Here is a 19430-nt window from a genome sequence, read left to right as displayed (position 1 = left end):
GGCCCCCAAAGGGGTCGTGACCCACAGGTTGAGAACTGCTGGTCCGTAGGGTCCTAAAGGGTCGCTATGAAACGATGGTAGTGAGAATGGTTTTTAATTTTTTCGTTCTTTTGCGACAGGGAATAACATTTCACTTAATTACTTTGGCACCTAATTTGACAATGAAGTTGTCCTCATTCTACTGTGTCTCCAGCACAGGGAGAGGAAGACTTCGTTTGGGTGGGACACAGGGTTGAGTGCTCTTCTGCCCCCAGTACTGTGAGGATGGTGTTGAAGGAGTAACAGGGCAGAGCCCGCGGGAGAGGGCTGGAGCAGGTCTAACGTGAATGGCATCGTCCTTTCTTTAAAAGGTGGTTTGGGTGCACAGCTGCAGGGTAACTTAGTTTCCATCCAACCACTCATGCACATTTGGTTTCGTGACGTGCGTTGCAACCCCCAGTGTGACAGCCCCCTTCCTGCCCCTGTTCCTACTAACCCTTCTTTCTTCCTGCCCCTTCCTACCCTCTGAGCTTGGTTTTGGGGCCACTGCTGTCTTTTTGGTTGTCTACCATGGCTGTTGGCTACTGGGACTATATTCCCTGTGAGTGTCACTCTACAGGCCTCTTTGTTTGACTGCAAGGTGACCGCCAGAGGTGGGTCCAGCGCTAGGTCTGAAGCGTGTCTAAGGACACAGTCTCAAGGGTTTTGCCAGTTTCTGTCAGCCAAGTTTGAGTCTGGTCCTTTTTTTCTGGGTAAGTTTTTCTGAAGAGACTGAATGGTATCTAAACTTAGTAGCATAATGAACTGTTGTGTTTAAACTGAGAATATACTGGTTCTAGAGTACTAATCTTCATGTTTCATGTGCCCATGTCTTACTTTTGCCTTCATTCAGAGGCGTGGCTCTGTGAAGACATGTTTGAGCAACTGTAGATGGACACATGGAAAGTTAGCATGTCGTTGAGGCAACCCCTCATGCACCCCAGTGTTTGGCTCTTGAGAGTAGGCTTTTAAGAGGAGAGGTTAAGGTCTCTGGCAAATTCTCTAGCTCTATAGGTGACCTCTTGAGAGAACAACTGGCGGACCACATGAGAAATACCCAAGAATCCTGCCTTTTATCCTTGACTAATTGGGTGGGCTCTTCTAGTTGTAAGGGAGCTTGGCTTTGAGGTCCGTCCATGGAATCTGTTACCCAGGCTTGCAAGCATGTATTTCTGGAAGGGTCCGGATGAACCCTTTTGTTGAAGGCCAATATTTTCAGCCACACAACTTGGAGAGCTGATCTCCACCCGGCAGGTTTTTAGAATCACTGGCCTAATAGCCCTTTCCAGCTGTACGGTGACTTTGTGGTGTCTCTCTGGCCGTGTCCTGCGGGTGGGTCCTGGTGCAGAACACAGTAAGAGCCGCCATGCCGCAGATTACACCAAGAGACTGCCGAGTGGATTGGGTTCACCTTGGACGTGCTTAGCATTTTTTGCCCAAAGACCACTGAGGGATTACTTATAAAACTGTTTTATTTTTGCCACGATGACTTCGAGGCTCCTTCTGATGCTTCCAGGCACATTTCAGAGAGCCTGGGATGCTGAGAGAGAACAAACGAACGAGATACGGTATTGCTTTGGCGAGGACACCTCCTTCCTAGTTTATGTGATCAAACTGGCATCTGACGCCTGTAAAAATGAAAGCAAGGTTACTTAAGTGTAAATTTGAAAATGAATGGAAACTCCTTTCCCCCTTTAGATGATCAAGTTTGTGGAAAAGCTCTAATGCCTACATACATGTTAATGCTCATCAAATCAAAACACACACACACACACACACACACACACACACACACAAATGTAAAGCTTTCCTCTCTTGTTTTTGTTTATGTTCCATGGTGGACCAAAATCAGGTCTTTGTCTTGTGAAAACACATGTCTGAAAGAATCTTCTAGTACTTTTGGAAAAAGCATTAGAACTAAATTCCACTCTGGAGAGAGAGGTTGTTGTTGAATTGTTATTTATCATTTCTGCTTGTAAAAAGCCTTATCAGAATTTAATCTGTAGCATTTAAATTAGAAGTTAAAAAGACGTGTTTTCCAAAATGCTAGCAGTGATTTGCCTGTGTGGTGAGTTTATAGGTCACCTGCCCTTCCTTTTTTCTGAAAGCAACGTGGATTACTTATACCGCTAGATAATACCGTAGTTCTTAAAAGGAAATAAAAATATCTGATGCCGATTTTGCCCTTCCTTTTTGAAACCACCTTCTGCATCACTGACTTTGAGAGCGCAGGGTCCTGTAATCTCACTTGTGGTGTTTGCTGTGGAGAGCAGTGTACCAAGGGGCTGCCCCATACTGTCGGGGTTACTTGCCGATGATAGACGATTCTGGACTGTCCATATGGATAAGAACTGGTATAATGAGAATGCTCTAATAATTTGCCAGCTGTCTCACCAGCCTTTATTTAGTTCACAGTACTGGCCCTCAGTTGTAAAACATTCTCTTTTCTTTTTTTTTTAATTCCTAGTTTCTGTGACTAACTGTTAGCTACCAGTCACCAGTGGCAACTGGAAGACCTGCCATTGCTGAAATTAATGTGATTTTAGCAATTGTGAACTTTCCCACTTTTATGCATCAAGTCTACTTCATGTTCTTTTTGGGAGTCTGGTCAACTTGTTTCTCTGTTATCTACAATCTTCTCAACCACTTCCACTGCCAAAAGTTTGAATGCTCTCCTTGCTTCTACAAACCCCCGGTCCTCTCACAACAGGACTGGGATGAGAAGCTACTAGGTTTTATATCTCTGATAACCCAAATTTCAGAGCTTTACATTAACATAGCAAATAAACTGATCATATGACATATTACATTGGATCTGGCCCTCCAAAAATAATGCCTCCACAGGCATTGGAAATAATTATCCTTATGAGAGGGGATCATTTGGGGGGAAGGGAGGGACATATTCTTATTGATAATTGAAAGTATGCGATCAAACATTTTTTTGAATATTTTTCTCTGTGCCCTGGCTTATTTTATTATTATTTTTTGTATTGACTCAGCAGCCCTTGAAGTTAGAATAGCTCCTGGAATTAGTTATTGACGTTTCCTAGCATCTGTGGGAAGATGATACGGGGAAGAAAAGGAAGTTGTAGCCACCCCACCCCCATCCCACCCCCCCCAAAACACAGCCAAACCCCACGGTTGACGCTGCCACCACCGTGTCAAGTGATTTGTAGCTGAGCGGCCCAGAAGGGCACCATGCAGCAGCCTGCTTCCATCTCTGGTTGCACAGGAATAAACCTTCAAGGAAACATTTCATCAGTCTCAGAATCTACCTGCTCATGTGGAAAACGACCACCTTGCGTGCCCACTTTCTTTCCCTCCTCCAAGTTTGGAGATCTTAATTGATCCCATTTTTGCCGGCACTGATGCTGCTCCAACATCTCATCTCTCTGGGTCACATGGCAGGTCTGCAGGCATCAATCAGAAAGGAGCCTGGACACTCGGTGCCGCTTTTCTCCAGGACGTAGACAAGAAGCAGAAGCTTCCCGTTTTCCCAAGCAATTCACCAGGAGGGCCAAGAAGCCATTTCCCTCGTGGTGGCGGCAGCAAAATCCCACATCAGGGTAATGGCGGTGCGTGCAGCCCCATTCAGTGAGTTGAGGGGCATCCAGATTAAGAATGTCATTGCATCCACTCAGGAAAGTGTGATCCTTCCCGTGGGCGGGAAGAGACTTTGGGAGCGGTCTTTCATGAAGTAGGTTAGATGTGGCTTTCTCGGCTTTTAATTTTCCAGGGCTGTAAGTTCTGGACACCAACCTGTAGAATATTGGGGCATAGCTATTTGTTTGTTCTTATTATTTTTCATTTTGAATTAATCTAAGCCTCAGTTTCGCCTGTTTTCTTTCCTTGGACAAAGGTATTTACTTACTGCATTCCTGGAGCATCTGTAAAGAGCTCCCTGCTGTTTTCAATGCCTTTTAAGTCCTGGAGCCTGCAGTGACTAGGGTGTAAGCCAGGATGCTGCTGCTAGTTGCCCGCCCAGCATGTCTCAGTGCAACGTAATTGACATTGTGATTGCAAAACACAATACATTTGGAGTTCTTCAGTTTTGAGAAATCACTGCCCTTCTCTTAAGGGACTCGTGGCAGAACAGTATGGGTTTGATGTGTCAGTGCACATTCCCAAAATGGGAAGGACAAGAGAAAGGACATCGGTGATTTTCTGCTGGCTTTTTTTTTTTGACATCAAATGTGAGACATGCAGGCAGAGGGGAAAATCGAGGTAGAAATAATAAGGCAACGGTGGGGGTGAGCAGTTGCCTTATTTTCTAGGCTAGGTGGAGAGTACTGTTCAGTTCAGTTGAGTTGTAAGGAGAAGCAAGTCTTGGCTTTTGAAGGACCCTCGTTTCCTCTGTAGACAGGCCTAAGCCGGCACTAGCAATGCTTTAAAACAACTTGTAGATGACGGTTGTGAGTGTTGCAGTGTTTTGCATTTCAAAGTTAGGTTCTTTCTTATTTTCAGAACAATTTGCAACCCAATCAGTAATTTCCTTAAAACAAGAGTTTTATTCTGCTCAGGGTCTTCACCGTCTTTTTTTCCATCTGCATTCATAAAGAAAGATGAAGATCTTTATTTGAATTTCCAGTAACATCTCAGCATCGGATGAATGAATTCTTAGAAGAAGAAGCTGCGAGTTTTTATGAAATGGGTTTTGAATGCAGAAAGCTGGCTCTAGAGCCCAAAGCACTTCTTTATTTGTGCACCATTAAAAACAACTGGATTACGCAATGTCTCTAAAGATGCTTGTGCTTACAGTGGCATCTTAGTGCTAGAAATCGAGGGAACTCGTATGCGGGTAAGTCAACAAAGCAGTGCGACCAAGTTGTAGAAGCCAGAAACCATTACTCAGCAAAAAAATCAAAACGTGAAGCCATTGTATCTTGACATATCCTTCACGTAGGTCTTTAACACTTCACTGAAGAATTTTGGGTTCTTTAGTTTTCACGAAGTCCAAAGTGGCAGCGAGGTATCCTCAGAGAACTCACATTCTTTTAAAATATTTGAGTTTGGGCAACAGAATGCAGTCGGAAGGGATGAGATTGGGGCCACAGGAGGGATGGTTACGGATTCTCAACAAAATCCTTGCAGGTCAGCCCTCATCAGAATGAGGAATGCATTGTTGTGATGGGCGAGGAATCCTCAGCCCAATATTCCTTGTCTTTTTCTCACCAGTACGGTTTACAACTTTCTTAAAACTTCATAATTTGCCCTCATGCTTGTGCTGTGCCCTTTGAGAATATCGATTAAGATTACTCTTGTGGGATCCTTCCCTAACCGTGTCCCTATAACCTTCTGAGCTGAACTTCGCGGCTTGAATTTAAGTGGCCCAGCAGATCCCCCTGAGATCACTGTTTCAATTGGATCTTTTTTTTAAAAAGCTACCTTTAACAAGACGAAGACTGAGAGAATTTGTCTGCAGCCATCTACTGGTTCTAGAGATAAGCTTAAATACATTTTGTTTGGAACGAACCTGTGCATGTAAATGAGAGCCTTAGCAGTGGCATTATTTATTTATTTACTTTTACTCACCCTCCTGTTTGAAAAAGAAATGGAAAATTACATTAGCCAAAATTAACTCAGTAACAGAACCGATACAGCTGGAGAGAAAAATGTTGAACTGGAAAATATTCCACGAGGAACTATCCATGAAACAATCCAGTGAGAGATGACAGCAAGCAAGATGTAGACAGAGGAGCAGGCATCAAGGACACAGTGACCAGCACTGATACTTTGCATGAGGGTTTCAGAAAGGAGAGAGAGGGATCAGATGAAAGCATCCCAAAAGTATCGAATTCCGATTTCTCAGAGCTGGTGTAAGATAGCAGTCCAACAGACTTTTAAACTTCCCAACTAGGAATAAACCCCAAATCTACTGCCACGGACTTGATTCTGATTCATAGAGATTTTCTATAGGTTTCTAAGACTGCAGATCTTTACAGGAACAGTTTCATCGTTCTCCCACAAAGCAACAGCGGGCGGGTTCAAACTACCAAACTCTTGGTTAGCAGCCCATCATCATAACTGCATTTAGGAAAATAAGAAGGGAAATTCTTTAAAGCATCCCGAGAAGAAAAGCATATTACCTTTAGAGGAATAATAGACTAATAGCTGATTTTCAGCAACAACATAGAAACCAGAAGACAGTGGAATAATATTGTTAAGGTGCTGAAAAGAAATCTCTTTTAACATGATCTTTTATATCCAGCAAAAAGAATTCTTCTAGAACAAAGTTGGAGATTTTAAAAAAATTACTGAGCTACAATACATTTGCAAAGATGTACTTTAAATAGTGGAAATTGATCTTTGATGGATAATCCAGCATGCCAGAAGGGATTCAAAGCACAGTGACATTTTAAAACCGGGTCTGTGTAGTTCTATGGGCTGTAATTAAGCTCAACTACAACAGCAACAGTATGTATTTGGAAAGGGAGATGAATTACATTTAGGAAGTTCTATGGTAGTTGTGTGTCCAGCTGGAGAATACAAGTATTTGTGTTAAATTTTAATGCGTACACGCTTGCAGTTTCTAAGAAAACACTGAAGATGAAGCATGTGCCTGGAATAATAAGAGGTGGAGGAGGAATTGAAGGATGATCTAATTATTGAGCCTGTAAGAAACTTAGGAAGGGCAGAATAAGAAAATGGCAAAAGCTTTGAATAGGCTGTTCATATAGGTGGGAACCAAATGGCCAATAATGAAATGAAAATACTCAATCTTGGCAGTAATCAGGGAAGCCTGATTAAACCGGAAGACATGACTTGTGGTACTTGGGGAACTTTCATGCACTGCTGGTGGGAATGGAAATGGTTACAACCATTTTGAAAACAATTTGGCCTTATAGCTACCTAGTGGAATTAGATAAATTAATCCCTCTGACCCAACATTTATACATAAGGTCTGCACATGTGCAACAGATGTGCGCAGAAATGTTCGTAGCGGCATTGTTCATAATGATCCCAACCACCCGAATGATGTCCTAATAGTCAACAAAGCATGTTGGCCCAGACTAGAAGCAAACACCTTTTCCCCAGGAGAGTGGGGACAGCCGTGATGTCCTCATTCAGTGGGATGTTCTCACGCTGAACAACAACAGACCACAGTTAGGCACAATAACAGACGGGTCACCGGTTCATTTCACAGAAGTGAGACCAAAAGGAAGCCAAAAGATGGTGATGGTTCTGCAACCAAGCAAAAGTCGCATTCAGGGTGGGAGGGCACCGGGTGGTAGCATTTTAGGAAAAAAAGAGATGGATGTAGATACCTTAAAGATCAAGGTAGATAATGCCTGTGTTGTGGGTGATAGTCAAATGTTTACATATACATTTTGCAACCTTTTGGTAGTCTCTGTTTTATATAATCTCTCTAACAGCTTCATCCGGTTTAATTTAATATTCACATCAGAATGATCTTCTTTGTTTGTTTGTGACTGATTCTGTCGGCCTCCTAATGCTTAACCCTGAGGCTTAGTTTAGAGAAGTTAGGATACTTACCCAGTCAATATTTGCCTGCATGAGAGGTTTTCTAGATCCTTTGGAGACAGGCGTATGAAAGCCTTGGTCTTAGAGAACTTCAGTCTGGTCTGAGAAAAATGATGGAGAATGCACTAAGGTGCTTGAAGGCAACATCCCAGGCTTGTCAGGGTTAAGGGCAATAGCTTTGTAGCCAGAGACCCAGGTTGGAACTCTGAATCCATCCCTTACCCAACTGTGTGTGTTAGAGTAAACCAGCCTCTAACATCCATAGGGGTCCATAGGAGCAATTATACGGTTATGATATATAAAGATCATAGTAAAGTCATGGAAGATAGGAAAGGGTGAAATAAAGGAGTCAGACGCATCTTATGCTCACCTCCAGGATGACCAAGATCTCAGCAGCCAGGTCCACGCAGAAAGTGGGAGGAGGAGAAGGGAGGAGAGACTGTAGCCTCTATGTCTGACCAAGGCCTATATATACTTAGGGGCGTGATTGCAGGCAACCACATATGTTACATGAAGGGGCTGTACCATAGGTATACACATCACAGGAAGGGGATGAGCTAGGGGTGTCCTGGTAATAGGAAGGGGAGGGGCTAGGGGTGCACATGTGACAAAATGGGCGAACCCTCGACTGAAGATGGCAGCCTAACCTTGGCCATCCTTGAGTGGGCTCGACCTTGCCTCTGGGCTCTCCTGCAGGGAGGCAATCAGTGCCCTTATCAGAAGGGAGTGGGCCCTATTTAGGGTGGCACAGACTATGCAGTCTGATTGCTCCAGATGGCTGCTAGCCCTTAGGGAGCATAACCTCTAAGCAGCTTGTCATGACCTCCAAGTGTACAGTTCTTTACCTTGTGTAGCAAGGAGCCTCTTAGGTTTGGGATCTATCTGGGGTAGACAACCCGGGGAAAAACCCTCTTGTGTCCCGCATGTATGATTTTAGGGTAGGCTGTTTAACCCTCTCTAGCTGTGGTTCCCTCTTTATAACATGCAGGGAGAATCCCTCCACAGAGTTGCCAGTACATTGATGTGCATGAAACACGAGGTGTATGTAAGCCCCACAAGCTGTGCCCGCATTTAGAAGTAAAAAATACAGAAGCGAGCCCTGGTGACACGGTGGTGAAGCACCCCACTGCCAACCCAAAGGTGGAGAGTGATGGGCTGTGACAGCTGTTTCCTTAAAGGTCTGCAGCTTCAGAACCTTGTGGGACAATTCTGCCCTCCTCAGCTCACCGGGAGTCGTAAGTGGACTCCAGGGCCGTGGGTGTGAGGTTTTTGAACAGAAAGGGTATGAAACATGCCATAGAAAATCACTAAGACAGAGTGAGTGGCATCGTTCGGCTGGAAGCATGTGGGACTGCACTGTAGCTGGCTTTTGAGCCATCAACCCAGTTTTCCTAAGCCGCGAGGAGCTGCAGGCACTCCAGGTGGAGGGAGCGGAACGCAGGGCATCTCGGAACCAGTGGACTCTGTCTAGCAGAGGAGGCAGTCTGTAGGCCCGGAGACCACCATGGCCCTCAGCAGTCTTTAGCCAGCGTGGCGGGTTTGACTCTTGTGCTCCGATCTTTAGGAAAAGGCAGGAGTTCTCTGTTTTGATTGCAGTTGCCACCACTTTCTGTGCCTAGCGTGATCCGCCTGGACCCCAAAGGCACCTTTGCAAGCCCTGTGAGAATAGCCGAGAGAAAGGAGAAGGAGCTTGCACAGGAGGTGAATTGTGGAAGGACTTGAATGCTGTCCGAGCATCGGAACTGCATCTGCAGATGGCAGCGTGGAAAAAGTTGACCAGCGCCTTGAACTCATGGGACATCTAGCTGCTGGTTTGATCTACGTTGAGTTTGGGGAGACCAATTAAGGATGGTGGTCCCGTTAAGATGAAAGAGAAGCCCGAACTAGGTTGCGCCATGAGCTCAGAAGGAGAGGAAGTAATTGAAGAGTCAGGCTGCCTGTTTGATGGTTGAGGTGTGGATGACCCCTCCCCTGCCTTGATGACAGACACTAAAACAACAATGACCAAACTCACTGCCTCAAGTTGATGCTGACTTACAGCACCTGTAGAGGCACGTCTCACTTCAGAGAACTGTCCCAAAGAGCTCGTGCCATTATTTTCTCTGTGCGTAGGAAAGGCTTCAAAAGGTGCAAGGAAAACATCTATTATATTTTAGTTTCATTTTTCCAAGAAAGTTTTGAAGCTACGTAATACTAATCTCAGTCCTGTAGGTAACACCCCTTTTACAGTCAGCTACCGACAGCCCTTTCACACACACAGAAAATAATAGCGTTGATTAATGAAACAGATGGGGACAATTACGTTTATTCTTTTTCTTTTTTTAATTACGTTTATTCTTAAGCTATGCTGAGAAAGCTAGATCCTGCAGCAGGTGACCAGAAGGCTTGCCTCAGTCGGCACCAGCGGGATTGACCACAAGCCCAGAACTGCAGATTTTTTCTCTGTGCAACCTGGGATTTGGCAAGTCCGTTGCATGCTGTGTAGACAGACTTACTCAGCAGCCAGTTTAGATGTGCACCTATCATGGCTCTTTGGGATAGTTCTCTTATGTGGGAAGTGCCTCTACATTCACCTCAATTTTGCTTGTAATAAAAAGTCATTTGGTGTAGAGTTTTTGAACCTTTTTTTTTTTTGTCAGTTGTCTGGTTTATTGAAGTAGTTCCAGAAAACCTTAGTAAACTATAAGGACAACAATTATTGCTAATTGAATGATCCTTAAAGATAGCCTGTTTTAGATCAATTAAGCCTGGACTTGTGTTTTATTTTTAAATGGTAGAAGTTGATACAATAAAATGTTCAAGGTTCAGAACTTAAAATTTTATAGTGGTGTCTTTGCTTATAGCTCTTTTAGCTTTACTAATTTATTTTTAATGCTGAGATGTAGGGAACAAACCGTAATTTATAAGCCCTAATTCTGCTGAAGAGCCTGGTAGTGCAGTGGTGTGTGTTGAGCTGCTAACTGCAAGGTCAGCAGTTTGAAACCACCAGCTGCTCTGCAGGAGACAGATGGGGCTTCTACTCCCCTAAAGAGTTCGAGTCTTAGGAACCTACAGGGGCAGCCCTACCACGTCGTCCCTTTGCGCTGTGACGAGTTGGCGTCGGCTCAGTGGCAGTGAGTTTGATTCTGAGTTTAAGTCCGTTGAGAAGTGTGACCTGCTGATAGTTGATCAATTAGAAGCCTATGTGACTTCAGTTTTAAAGCTAAGCGTTTTGTTAGTGTTAATAACTCTGTTACTGCACAATAAGGGTTATAAAACTATTCTGCAAACTTTAACCATGATTTTATCAAAACTGTATTAGAAAACTCCAATGAAAAATATTAACCACTTTGCTTTCTTTAAGTACATTAATAGAATTTACATGACATTAATAGAATTTACATGATGATTCCCACCACCTCCCAATTTCCATTCTTTTTGTACTATTTCAGAATTGCTGACCTTATTGGAAGATTTCACTTGTTTATTTAGTGTCATTTTAAGACATTCAATTAGAAACTTAAATCCTGCCCGGAATTTCCAACCCATGTGTGAATAGAACCCACTTACAGATGGGACAGGAGTTCATTTCTGATAGTGTTGGGTCGTCTTGCACCAAGCTTTAAGGTTAAGTTTCTGGTATCCATTTGAACCAGGAGCTGTGAATTTTTCTCAGGCTAGCAGTTAGCCCAAGTGACACTGTAGGTATTAGTTCCTAAACATTACTGCCCGTGGTCTGCCTCGGCCCCTTCATCCGTCTCTGCCTCTTCCTTGTTCCCTCTGGTTTGTAGATCATAACCTTCAACTTGTGGTTTTATTTTTATTATGGTAGCTTCAGTGTTTCTCCCTGTACTTCTTGTTTTCTTGGCAGCTTCTTTGTTCCAAGGAAGAACCATATTTTCTGTTTTTTCAAGGTCTGTTCAGAAACTCCATGCTCAGCTTCCTAAGTACCACCTCACCTGAAAGGTAGACCAGCGCACGCAGCACCGCTGTTTGATTCACTTCTCTCTCTCTCTCTCTCTCTCTCTCTCTCTCTCTCTCATCACAATAAAAGCTGTGACTCTTGGAGTTAGGTCTCGGGAAAGAGTTGGCATTTAGTGTCACTTCGGGACCTGACTTGAGAGTTAGACTCATCATTAAATTCTCAAGAGAATATATATATAATGCTTCTGAGGATAAATCCTCTTCAGATTGAGAGTTTGTACACACCAGCTCTTAAGAGGAAATGCCTAGCCACGTATTGATGAGGCTAGACCACCTGTCCAAAATTTAGTCTCTTTCTGCAAGCCAGTGGGACCCTCAGCTTTTCTCAGATGAACAGGCGGCGACAGGCCCTGCTTGGTGGAGAGTTTCAGTTAGATCGCATTCTTGACTGTTTCAAGTCACCCCAAACCAGAGCATAAAAGTAAACCCCAAAAAAGCAAGGGGGGGGGGGTTGTTTCTGCTGAAAATTACAACAGCTGGAAGCATACTGGAGAAGGGAGGACACATTGCTATTTTAAAAAATTCTATAAACGACTCCAAGATTTTAAGGCCCTTAAAGTTCATGATTTCCTTACAAGCAGTAGATAGCCTTTCACCTTAGTATTTATTCGAGTGGCTAACCACAGGTTTCACCTACCACTCGATAGTCCCTTTAGATAGAAGACATACAAAAATGTTGATTAACAATGTTAGATAAGGATGTGGGCTACTTTTCATCCCTTGTAAGTGACACTGCCCCGTCTCATGAGGTCTTTTATCTCTAGGGTTCTCAGGACTTGCTTCTCTGCCCCTTCCTTAGTTCTTTTATACGCTGCATGGCTTTTGTAGAACCTGAGTTCCCAAAGGGGAGCAAAAAGCAGATTTACCCGTGTAAGCACCTCCGCACATCTGCTTGTTTCCTGGGGGTACCTGCGAGGTGGACCAGCTTTTCTGGGAGTTGCACATCAAAAATCAGTTGCAGGGAAAACAGCATCTGTTTATTCAACATTTCCAGTGTTGTGAAACTGTCTCAGATTTAAACCTTTTTAAAAATAATAAAACCATGTACCGTGCGTGTTCGGAGCAGTGGAAATGGTGTCAGCTGTGGAGGGGATCTAGTGTATTCATTGTGAGGTTGACCACGCCCAGCTGCGCTTTCCCACTTGCCCCCACACCCCATTTGCTCCCCACGGAGAGGGGAGAGGGGCTTACAAAGCGGCCCAGTATCTGCTGAGCCAGCAGCACACAGGCCTATATATTTTCTTCTGCAAAATGATGAGGTTTTCAAACATTAATTGTGCAAAGAAAGGCACTAGAGCAGCGGTTCTCAACCTGTGGGTTGTACCCCCTTTGGGGGTCAAACGACCTTTCACAGGAGTTGCCTCAGACCATTGGAAAACACATATTTCCGATGGTCTTAGGAACGGAGACACCGCTCCTCTATCTGTCTCCAGGCAGGTCCACCCACATGCAGACACGCCCACATAAGAGTACCCAGAGTGAAGACTGTTACCCATGCTACACCATGCTTCAGGGCAAAATTTCATTTATTTGTCATTAGAAATAAATGTTTCACAATCTATAATTAAATATTGTTTTTATGATTAATCACTGTTTTAATTATGTTCAGTCTTAATGAAAATACATCCTGCATATCAGATATTTACATGACAATTCATAACAGTAGCAAAATGACAGTGATGAACTAGCAATGAACATAGTGTTATGGTTGGGGTCACCACACCATGAGGAGGGACTGTCTGAAAGGGTCGTGGCCCGAGGAAGGTTGAGAACCACTGCTCTAGAGGGTTTGTTCAGTTACAGTGACGCAGAGCCTGTTCTGGATTTCAGGCTGGGACCGTGGGCCGAGGGCTCTTCTGCTTCTTGGCGGAGTTTGTGCAGTGCAGACACCTATGAGGTCACGTGTGAAACGAGGGTGGGAAGGCTGGGCGGCACGAACGATCCAGCCACTCACGGGCAGGTTGGTGGCCTCCAAAGAAAGGCCTGCTGAGCTGCTTCTGGAAGGTCAGAGCTGGAAAACCCCAACAAGGGCCACCCTGGCAGGGCGTGGCTGTGAGTCAGAACAGACTTGATGGCCATGGTTTGAATTCGGTTCACAGGGCGGGGTGGGGGTGGAGGTCACCCCTGCCTTCATAAGCGTGCATCCCCTGGTGCACAGTGACGTCCTGAAGAGACGGGGATTTTTGAAGGTAAAATCAGGGAGCATTGCGGTCTTGGAATAAAAAGAGAGGTTTTGTGCACCTCCTTGTTTTTGGTAACTGCTGTTTAGTCCCTCCATAGTTCTGAAACCTTTGAGCCCAGTGACTCTCAATACCCCCCTTCCACCCAGCCTCGGCTACAGGCTTGGACATACAGCTCAACAGTCCCGAATTGCGAGCACTCACCAAGCACACCCGGCTGTGAGTGAGAACCCGGTTCTCTCGTGCCCAGCAGTGCGCCTCTGACTCAGTCCCTCAGGCTTTCCCTCCTCTCACAGATGAAAGTCTTCTTCTGTTGTTTTATAAAAGTCTCCTCTTGTAACTGCATGCGTCCACATAACCTTATCCTTTAATCGCATAGGTAAGAGCTTTTCCCTCCCTTGGTTTTTAGGGAAGGTGTAGGAGGTGTGATATGCGGTCTCATTATCGAAAGGTAATTAATTAATGGTACTGATTTTTGCCGAAGCATGCTTGCTAGCACATGGCGGAACTGCGTTCTAAATAGTTCACTAGTCTCCCCTGTGATGGTGACATCTCCCCTCTCGGCAGACATGATGCACTTCTTAGCAAGCTGCAGCCCAGCTAATAACAACTGACGGTGTGACATTTCTGGTTTTTAATTTATTAATTTTTGATGCCCGTGGTTTTAAAACTCGAAAGGTGGAAAAGTTGTTAAGTTTTCTTCCTTACCTCCGTCCCCAGCATCCCAGGCCCCTCCCCTGGAGAGACCACGTGTGTGTGCCTTCAGAAGGCACATCTCTGTGACTTGCTACCCCTGTCTGTGACTGCCCAGTGGTCCCTGGGCTTCTGTGGGCGGAACCGGCAGGAGCAGGTTCCGGGGTGTATGCTCGAGTGTATGAGCAGCAACGAGAACTGTCCCTCTTCCTCGCAGGCGCCTCACGTGTGTTTCTTTCGCTTCTCAGCTGCAGCATGAGAAAGCCGAGCTAGAGCAGCACCTGGAGCAGGAGCAGGAATTTCAGGTCAACAAACTGATGAAGAAAATTAAAAAACTGGAGAATGACACCATTTCGAAGCAGCTTACTTTAGAGCAGGTAAGCATTGCCAGCTCTCCCTAATCCACCACCCCCACCTCACTTTATTGACTTGTTCTTTCATATTTAAGATGCCCTGAGGCGTGTTAAAGGAGCATGATGCTTATGTACAGGGTTGCTAACCACAGGGTCAGCAGTTTGAAACCACTACCCGCTCCATGAGAGGAAAATGGGTCTCTCTACTCCTGTAAAGAGTCACTGGCTCAGAAACCCACGAGGGCAGTTTTACCCTGACCCATAGGGTCGCTGTGAGTTGGGAATGACTCCATGGAAGTGAGTTCGGTTAGGGTTTTGGTCGGAGGCCAACCCCTATTCCTAATAAAAACTCTCAATAAGGTAGGAATAGAAGGGACCCTGCTCCACCCAGTAAAGGCCACATCTAAACAACCAGTATCACACTCGGCGGGGAAGACCTGGAAACAAACTAGACATAGACGCCCTCATCAACAACACTCTTATTCAGCATGGTGCTGGAAGTCTTAGCCTGGACCATCGGGTCACAAAAAGAAAGGCGGGGAGTACAAGTGGGTAAGGAAGGGTGACGCGCTTGCTATTTGCAGTGGTAGGATTTTAGTGAGAGAGAGAACCCCAAGGACTTGACAAAAGATAGTTGGAAACAATTGAGGGATTTGGAAAAGTAGCAAGATACAAGATTAACAAGCAGAAATCAACAATCAGAAGATTCCTATATAAGAGCTCTGAAAAAACATTTATAGTAGCCACACAGAAATGCCCAGGGCATAAACCTAGCCAAAGAAACAAAAGACCTGTACAGAGCATTGTTCCAAGAATCCAAAAAAGATCCCCACACGCGGCAGACTACCCCATGCGCGTGAACAGGAAGATGTAATATTGGGGTGGGGTTGGACATATGCAAGGGAGGTATGGACAGGAAGATGTAATATTTGGGTTGGGGTTGGAGATATGTAAGGGAGGCCCGTTGTTCAGCTCTTTCTCAAGGTGGACACTTCATTGCTGAAGTGAGCATCGGCAACGCAGATCCTCACAGTGCTGCTCGCTCCCGTGCGCGGGCGCTCTCACTCTCTCTCTCAACAGTAATGGACAAAGTTCTAGGAGATGGGTCGTTATGTACTGATTTATCGCAGGAAACGTTAGGTTCCTTTTACCAAGCAAAGGGGGAAGGATATGTTTTTAACCACAGGATCGTTTCTGGGAACTGTGTTTCTGTGGAACTAACACTTTGAAGGACTCTTCAGAACAAACAGATTGATTTTTCCTTTTCGGACTTACAGTTGGCCCTCTGTAACAATGGATTCCGCATGCCACGTGTTCACCGGAAATGGGGATAATGAGAAGGTGGAGGGAACACTGAGTAGCCAAAGTGAAAAGTGCTGATTACATGGCATTTACACGGCACTAGGCATTCCAAGCAATCTAGAGGCGATGCAAAGAATATGGGAAGATGCGCGAGGTCATATGCAAATGCAGGCACATTTCGTTTTTCACTGGGCTTTGCAGACACTGCATTCCTCACAGGGGAAGGTTTGGAGAGGGGGCTTGCGTCCATAAAGACTGACAGCCGGGGCCCTCGGGGGCAGCTCTGCTCTGTCCTCTGCTCCGAACTGGCTTGGGGGCAGTGGGTGTGTTGAGCAAATCGATTGGTGCCATTTTTCCAACAGCAAGTCCACCCCATGCTTCTCTGTCGCATAGTGCTCGCAGCATCTCAGACTTTTTCAGAAGTCTGTTTGCACACTAAATGCTGTACTGTAATTTGTACCTGCAAACAATTTGTACCTGCATCACCAAAACCACACTCACTACCGTCGAGTTGATTCCAACTCGTAACAACCCTGTAGAATGGGGTAGAATTGCCCCTGTGGGCTCCCAAGGCCGTAACTCTATACTCGAGTAGAAAGCCTCGTTTTTCTCTAGAGAAGGTGCAGGTGGGTTTGCACTGCTGTCCTTGAGGTTAGCAGACCCAAGGTGTAACCCGCGACGCCACCAGTGCATTAGGAAACCAAAAAGTCATGCAACTCTCTTCACTGTGGTGGTCTCTTAGGTGTGCCTGTACTGTACCACGTTATGCGAGGCACTCGGGCATCTGGAGTTTGGTATCCACAGGGGCCCTGGAACCAGTCCCCTGAGGATACTGAGGGATGGCAGTATTAGCAACCTATGCTAATGCATAGGTTATATGCATTAATAATAAATAAATAATAAACCTATGCACTTGGCTGCTAGCCAAAAGGTCAGTGGTTTGAATCCCTCGTCCACTCTGTGGGAAGATGTGACTGCAATCTGACAGATTCCTGTTTGGAAACCCTGTGGGGCCATGCTATATTGTGCTGTACTATAGAGTCGCCATGAGTTTGAGTTAACTTGATGGCAAGAGATTTGTTATTACAGATCAGGAGTTGGAGACTTGGTTCCTCATTCTGAATTACCCGTTAATAAGATGTCTGACCTTTTGTTAACTTCTTTGACTTCTCTGGGCCTGAGTTCTCTATTTGCAAATAAAGCAGGTCAGATCAAGACCGGCAATGGCAAACTAGAACGCTATTATTCCCTTTCAGGCATTTCCTTGCCATGTGATGGTTGTGCAGTCCCTTAGCCAAGGGCCTTGACAGATGCTGATATTTGATCACAGTACTTGCCTTGGGTGGCCCGGCTAGACCTTATACCCATTACTCACACTTCACTTTGGGCACCAGTACCGGTCTACACAGTTGAGAAACAAAAGTGCATGCTATTCCTGGCCAATATGTTTCCTAACGTGTTTTTAGCCCCCTTCTAAAGTCCTAACACTTTAGTTACCCTAAGATCGGCTAATAAAAGATTGCTCACAGTGTACTGCTTACCTGGATTCTTATGTAAAATTCAATCTGCTGATTTATGTTTTCCAGCTTTTCTGGAATTTAGACTCTGGTTGTCATTATGATTTGAATAAGCCCTTCCTGCTAACATATTTGGTTTATCTCAACTTTTCCACCAGGACTGCCTCTTTGTCCAGGCTGACTGGCCCTGGCATCACCACTCGACTCTCTTTTCAACCTCTTACCTGAGAGTGGGATGGTGATAGACCTCTAGTGTTCTAAGATCAGGAACGCCGGCCTTTAAACAAATGTGTAGCGGGCGAAAAAAGGAAGTGGGGATTGTACCACTCTGCTGAATGTGATGGAACTATCGAATTGGATGATATATGAATTGTATGCCATTGAAACTGTTGGGGGGGAAAGAAGTTCACTTTTTAAAGATTAGCGCTTTTCTACATACTCTGAGAAATCTGTTCTAACCATTTGGAATCTGATGTGAAGGATGTCTACGTTTCAGAGACTCATCTCCCAAGTTTAGAAACATTTTATTCTGAAATTCTCCTATTTAATTACCAGGACAGTCAATCGCTCCTGTTCCGATCAAGTTAAAACTTGGAACATTCTTTGAGATGGTTGAACTATCTGGCACACCCAGAACTTGGTGTTGAAAGCCATGGGTCAATGAAATGGCCAAGCAGAGCTCTCAGTTGGTATTGTGAGAACTGCTCTTGGGCGTGGTTCCCCTGCAAGCAGATGAGGTCTTTCAGTGTTTTAGACCGCTTCTTTCTCTATTTCATTTGTTCCTGGCTCCCAGGAGACTGGAGACACTGACCCCTAGGGGTTTCTGTGTGGCCAGCAGGTGGAGCCAGTCGCTTAGTGTCTGAGAGAGAAGGGCCTGTTAATCCCAGGCACCGTCTTTATATGTGATCCTTTGGGGACGTCAATAACTGAACCTCTTTAAAACGAGATCCCAGCCTTGCCTTCCTTAGAACAAGTGACGACTTATTTCAGACGTCAGTATTAACGTGGATTTCCACAAGGGCACATGTGCATTGTAAAGCCCTATTCTCGATATAAAAACCGCCTATCCAGAGTACCCAATCCATAGTTTAATAAAAATGGAGGAATTCAACCTTTTTGTAAAGCATTCCCCTTTTTACTTTGGGTTATTAAGTTTTGAGCATTTTTATTCTGCCTTTGGTTTAGCTCCAAATAATTTGTGTGTGTGTGTGTGTTGAAGGGAATTTGTTTTTTCTTGTTGAAATAAATATCTTCTGTGTTTCTTGCAGTGTGATCTGGCTCTCTTGGGATTATTTCCTGTAGTCTGTCACAGTGTAGTACGGGAGCCCTGAGTGGCACCGACAGTTACGTGCTTGACTGTGGACCGGACCGTAGGTAGTAGGAGCTGTGGTCTGAAAGCTGTCTGGAGCACATGGGGTGGTCATGAGGCAGACTCTGCAGCCAGCAACAATAGCAGCAGCTGAAGGGACCCTGTCCCATTAAGCATCATAGTGACTGATAGACCTTTGTTCTTCGATCTTACCATAAACTCTTCAGCCCTGTAAGTTATGCGAAAAGTTCTCTGGTGTAGTGGTTAGGCATTGGGCTGCTAACCACAAGGTCAGCAGTTCGAAACTACCAGCCCCTCCTCAGGAGAAAGATGAGAGTTTCTACTCCTGTAAAGAGTTATAGCCTTGGAAAACCATGGGGGCAGTTCTGCCCTGCCCTATAGAGTGGCTAAGGGATGGAAGTGACTTGATGGCTTCGCGACGTTGAGGACAATCACTGTGTATGTTTTGTGCCCCATATATACTACTCCGTCCAAATGCACTATGGCTTAGCAGCCATTAGTGTTTTAGAAGGCAGCAACACACCACAATGCTCAGGGCCTGGACGCGAGCGCCTAAAGAAACAGCCATGACTGGTTTCCTCGACTTCATCTC

At 45.0% G+C, this 19430-nt stretch overlaps 1 protein-coding gene across 1 annotated transcript in view; it reads left to right on the top strand.

Annotated features, from left to right (window-relative positions):
* CCDC6 (coiled-coil domain containing 6) overlaps positions 1-19430 on the top strand; it is a 121364-nt gene that overhangs the window by 58580 nt on the left and 43354 nt on the right. Inside the window, exon 3 of the mRNA XM_004701104.2 lies at positions 14585-14713. Within this exon, the coding sequence (XP_004701161.1) occupies positions 14585-14713 (129 nt within the window). The remainder of the gene's footprint in view (positions 1-14584; positions 14714-19430) is intronic.

Source organism: Echinops telfairi, unplaced genomic scaffold, assembly GCF_000313985.2.
Source record: "Echinops telfairi isolate 266 unplaced genomic scaffold, ASM31398v2 ScPeMD7_70;HRSCAF=299, whole genome shotgun sequence".
Taxonomy (NCBI): domain Eukaryota; kingdom Metazoa; phylum Chordata; class Mammalia; order Afrosoricida; family Tenrecidae; genus Echinops; species Echinops telfairi.
The sequence above is the reverse complement of the archived record's forward strand: the minus strand, read 5'-3'. Positions and strand labels throughout refer to the sequence as shown.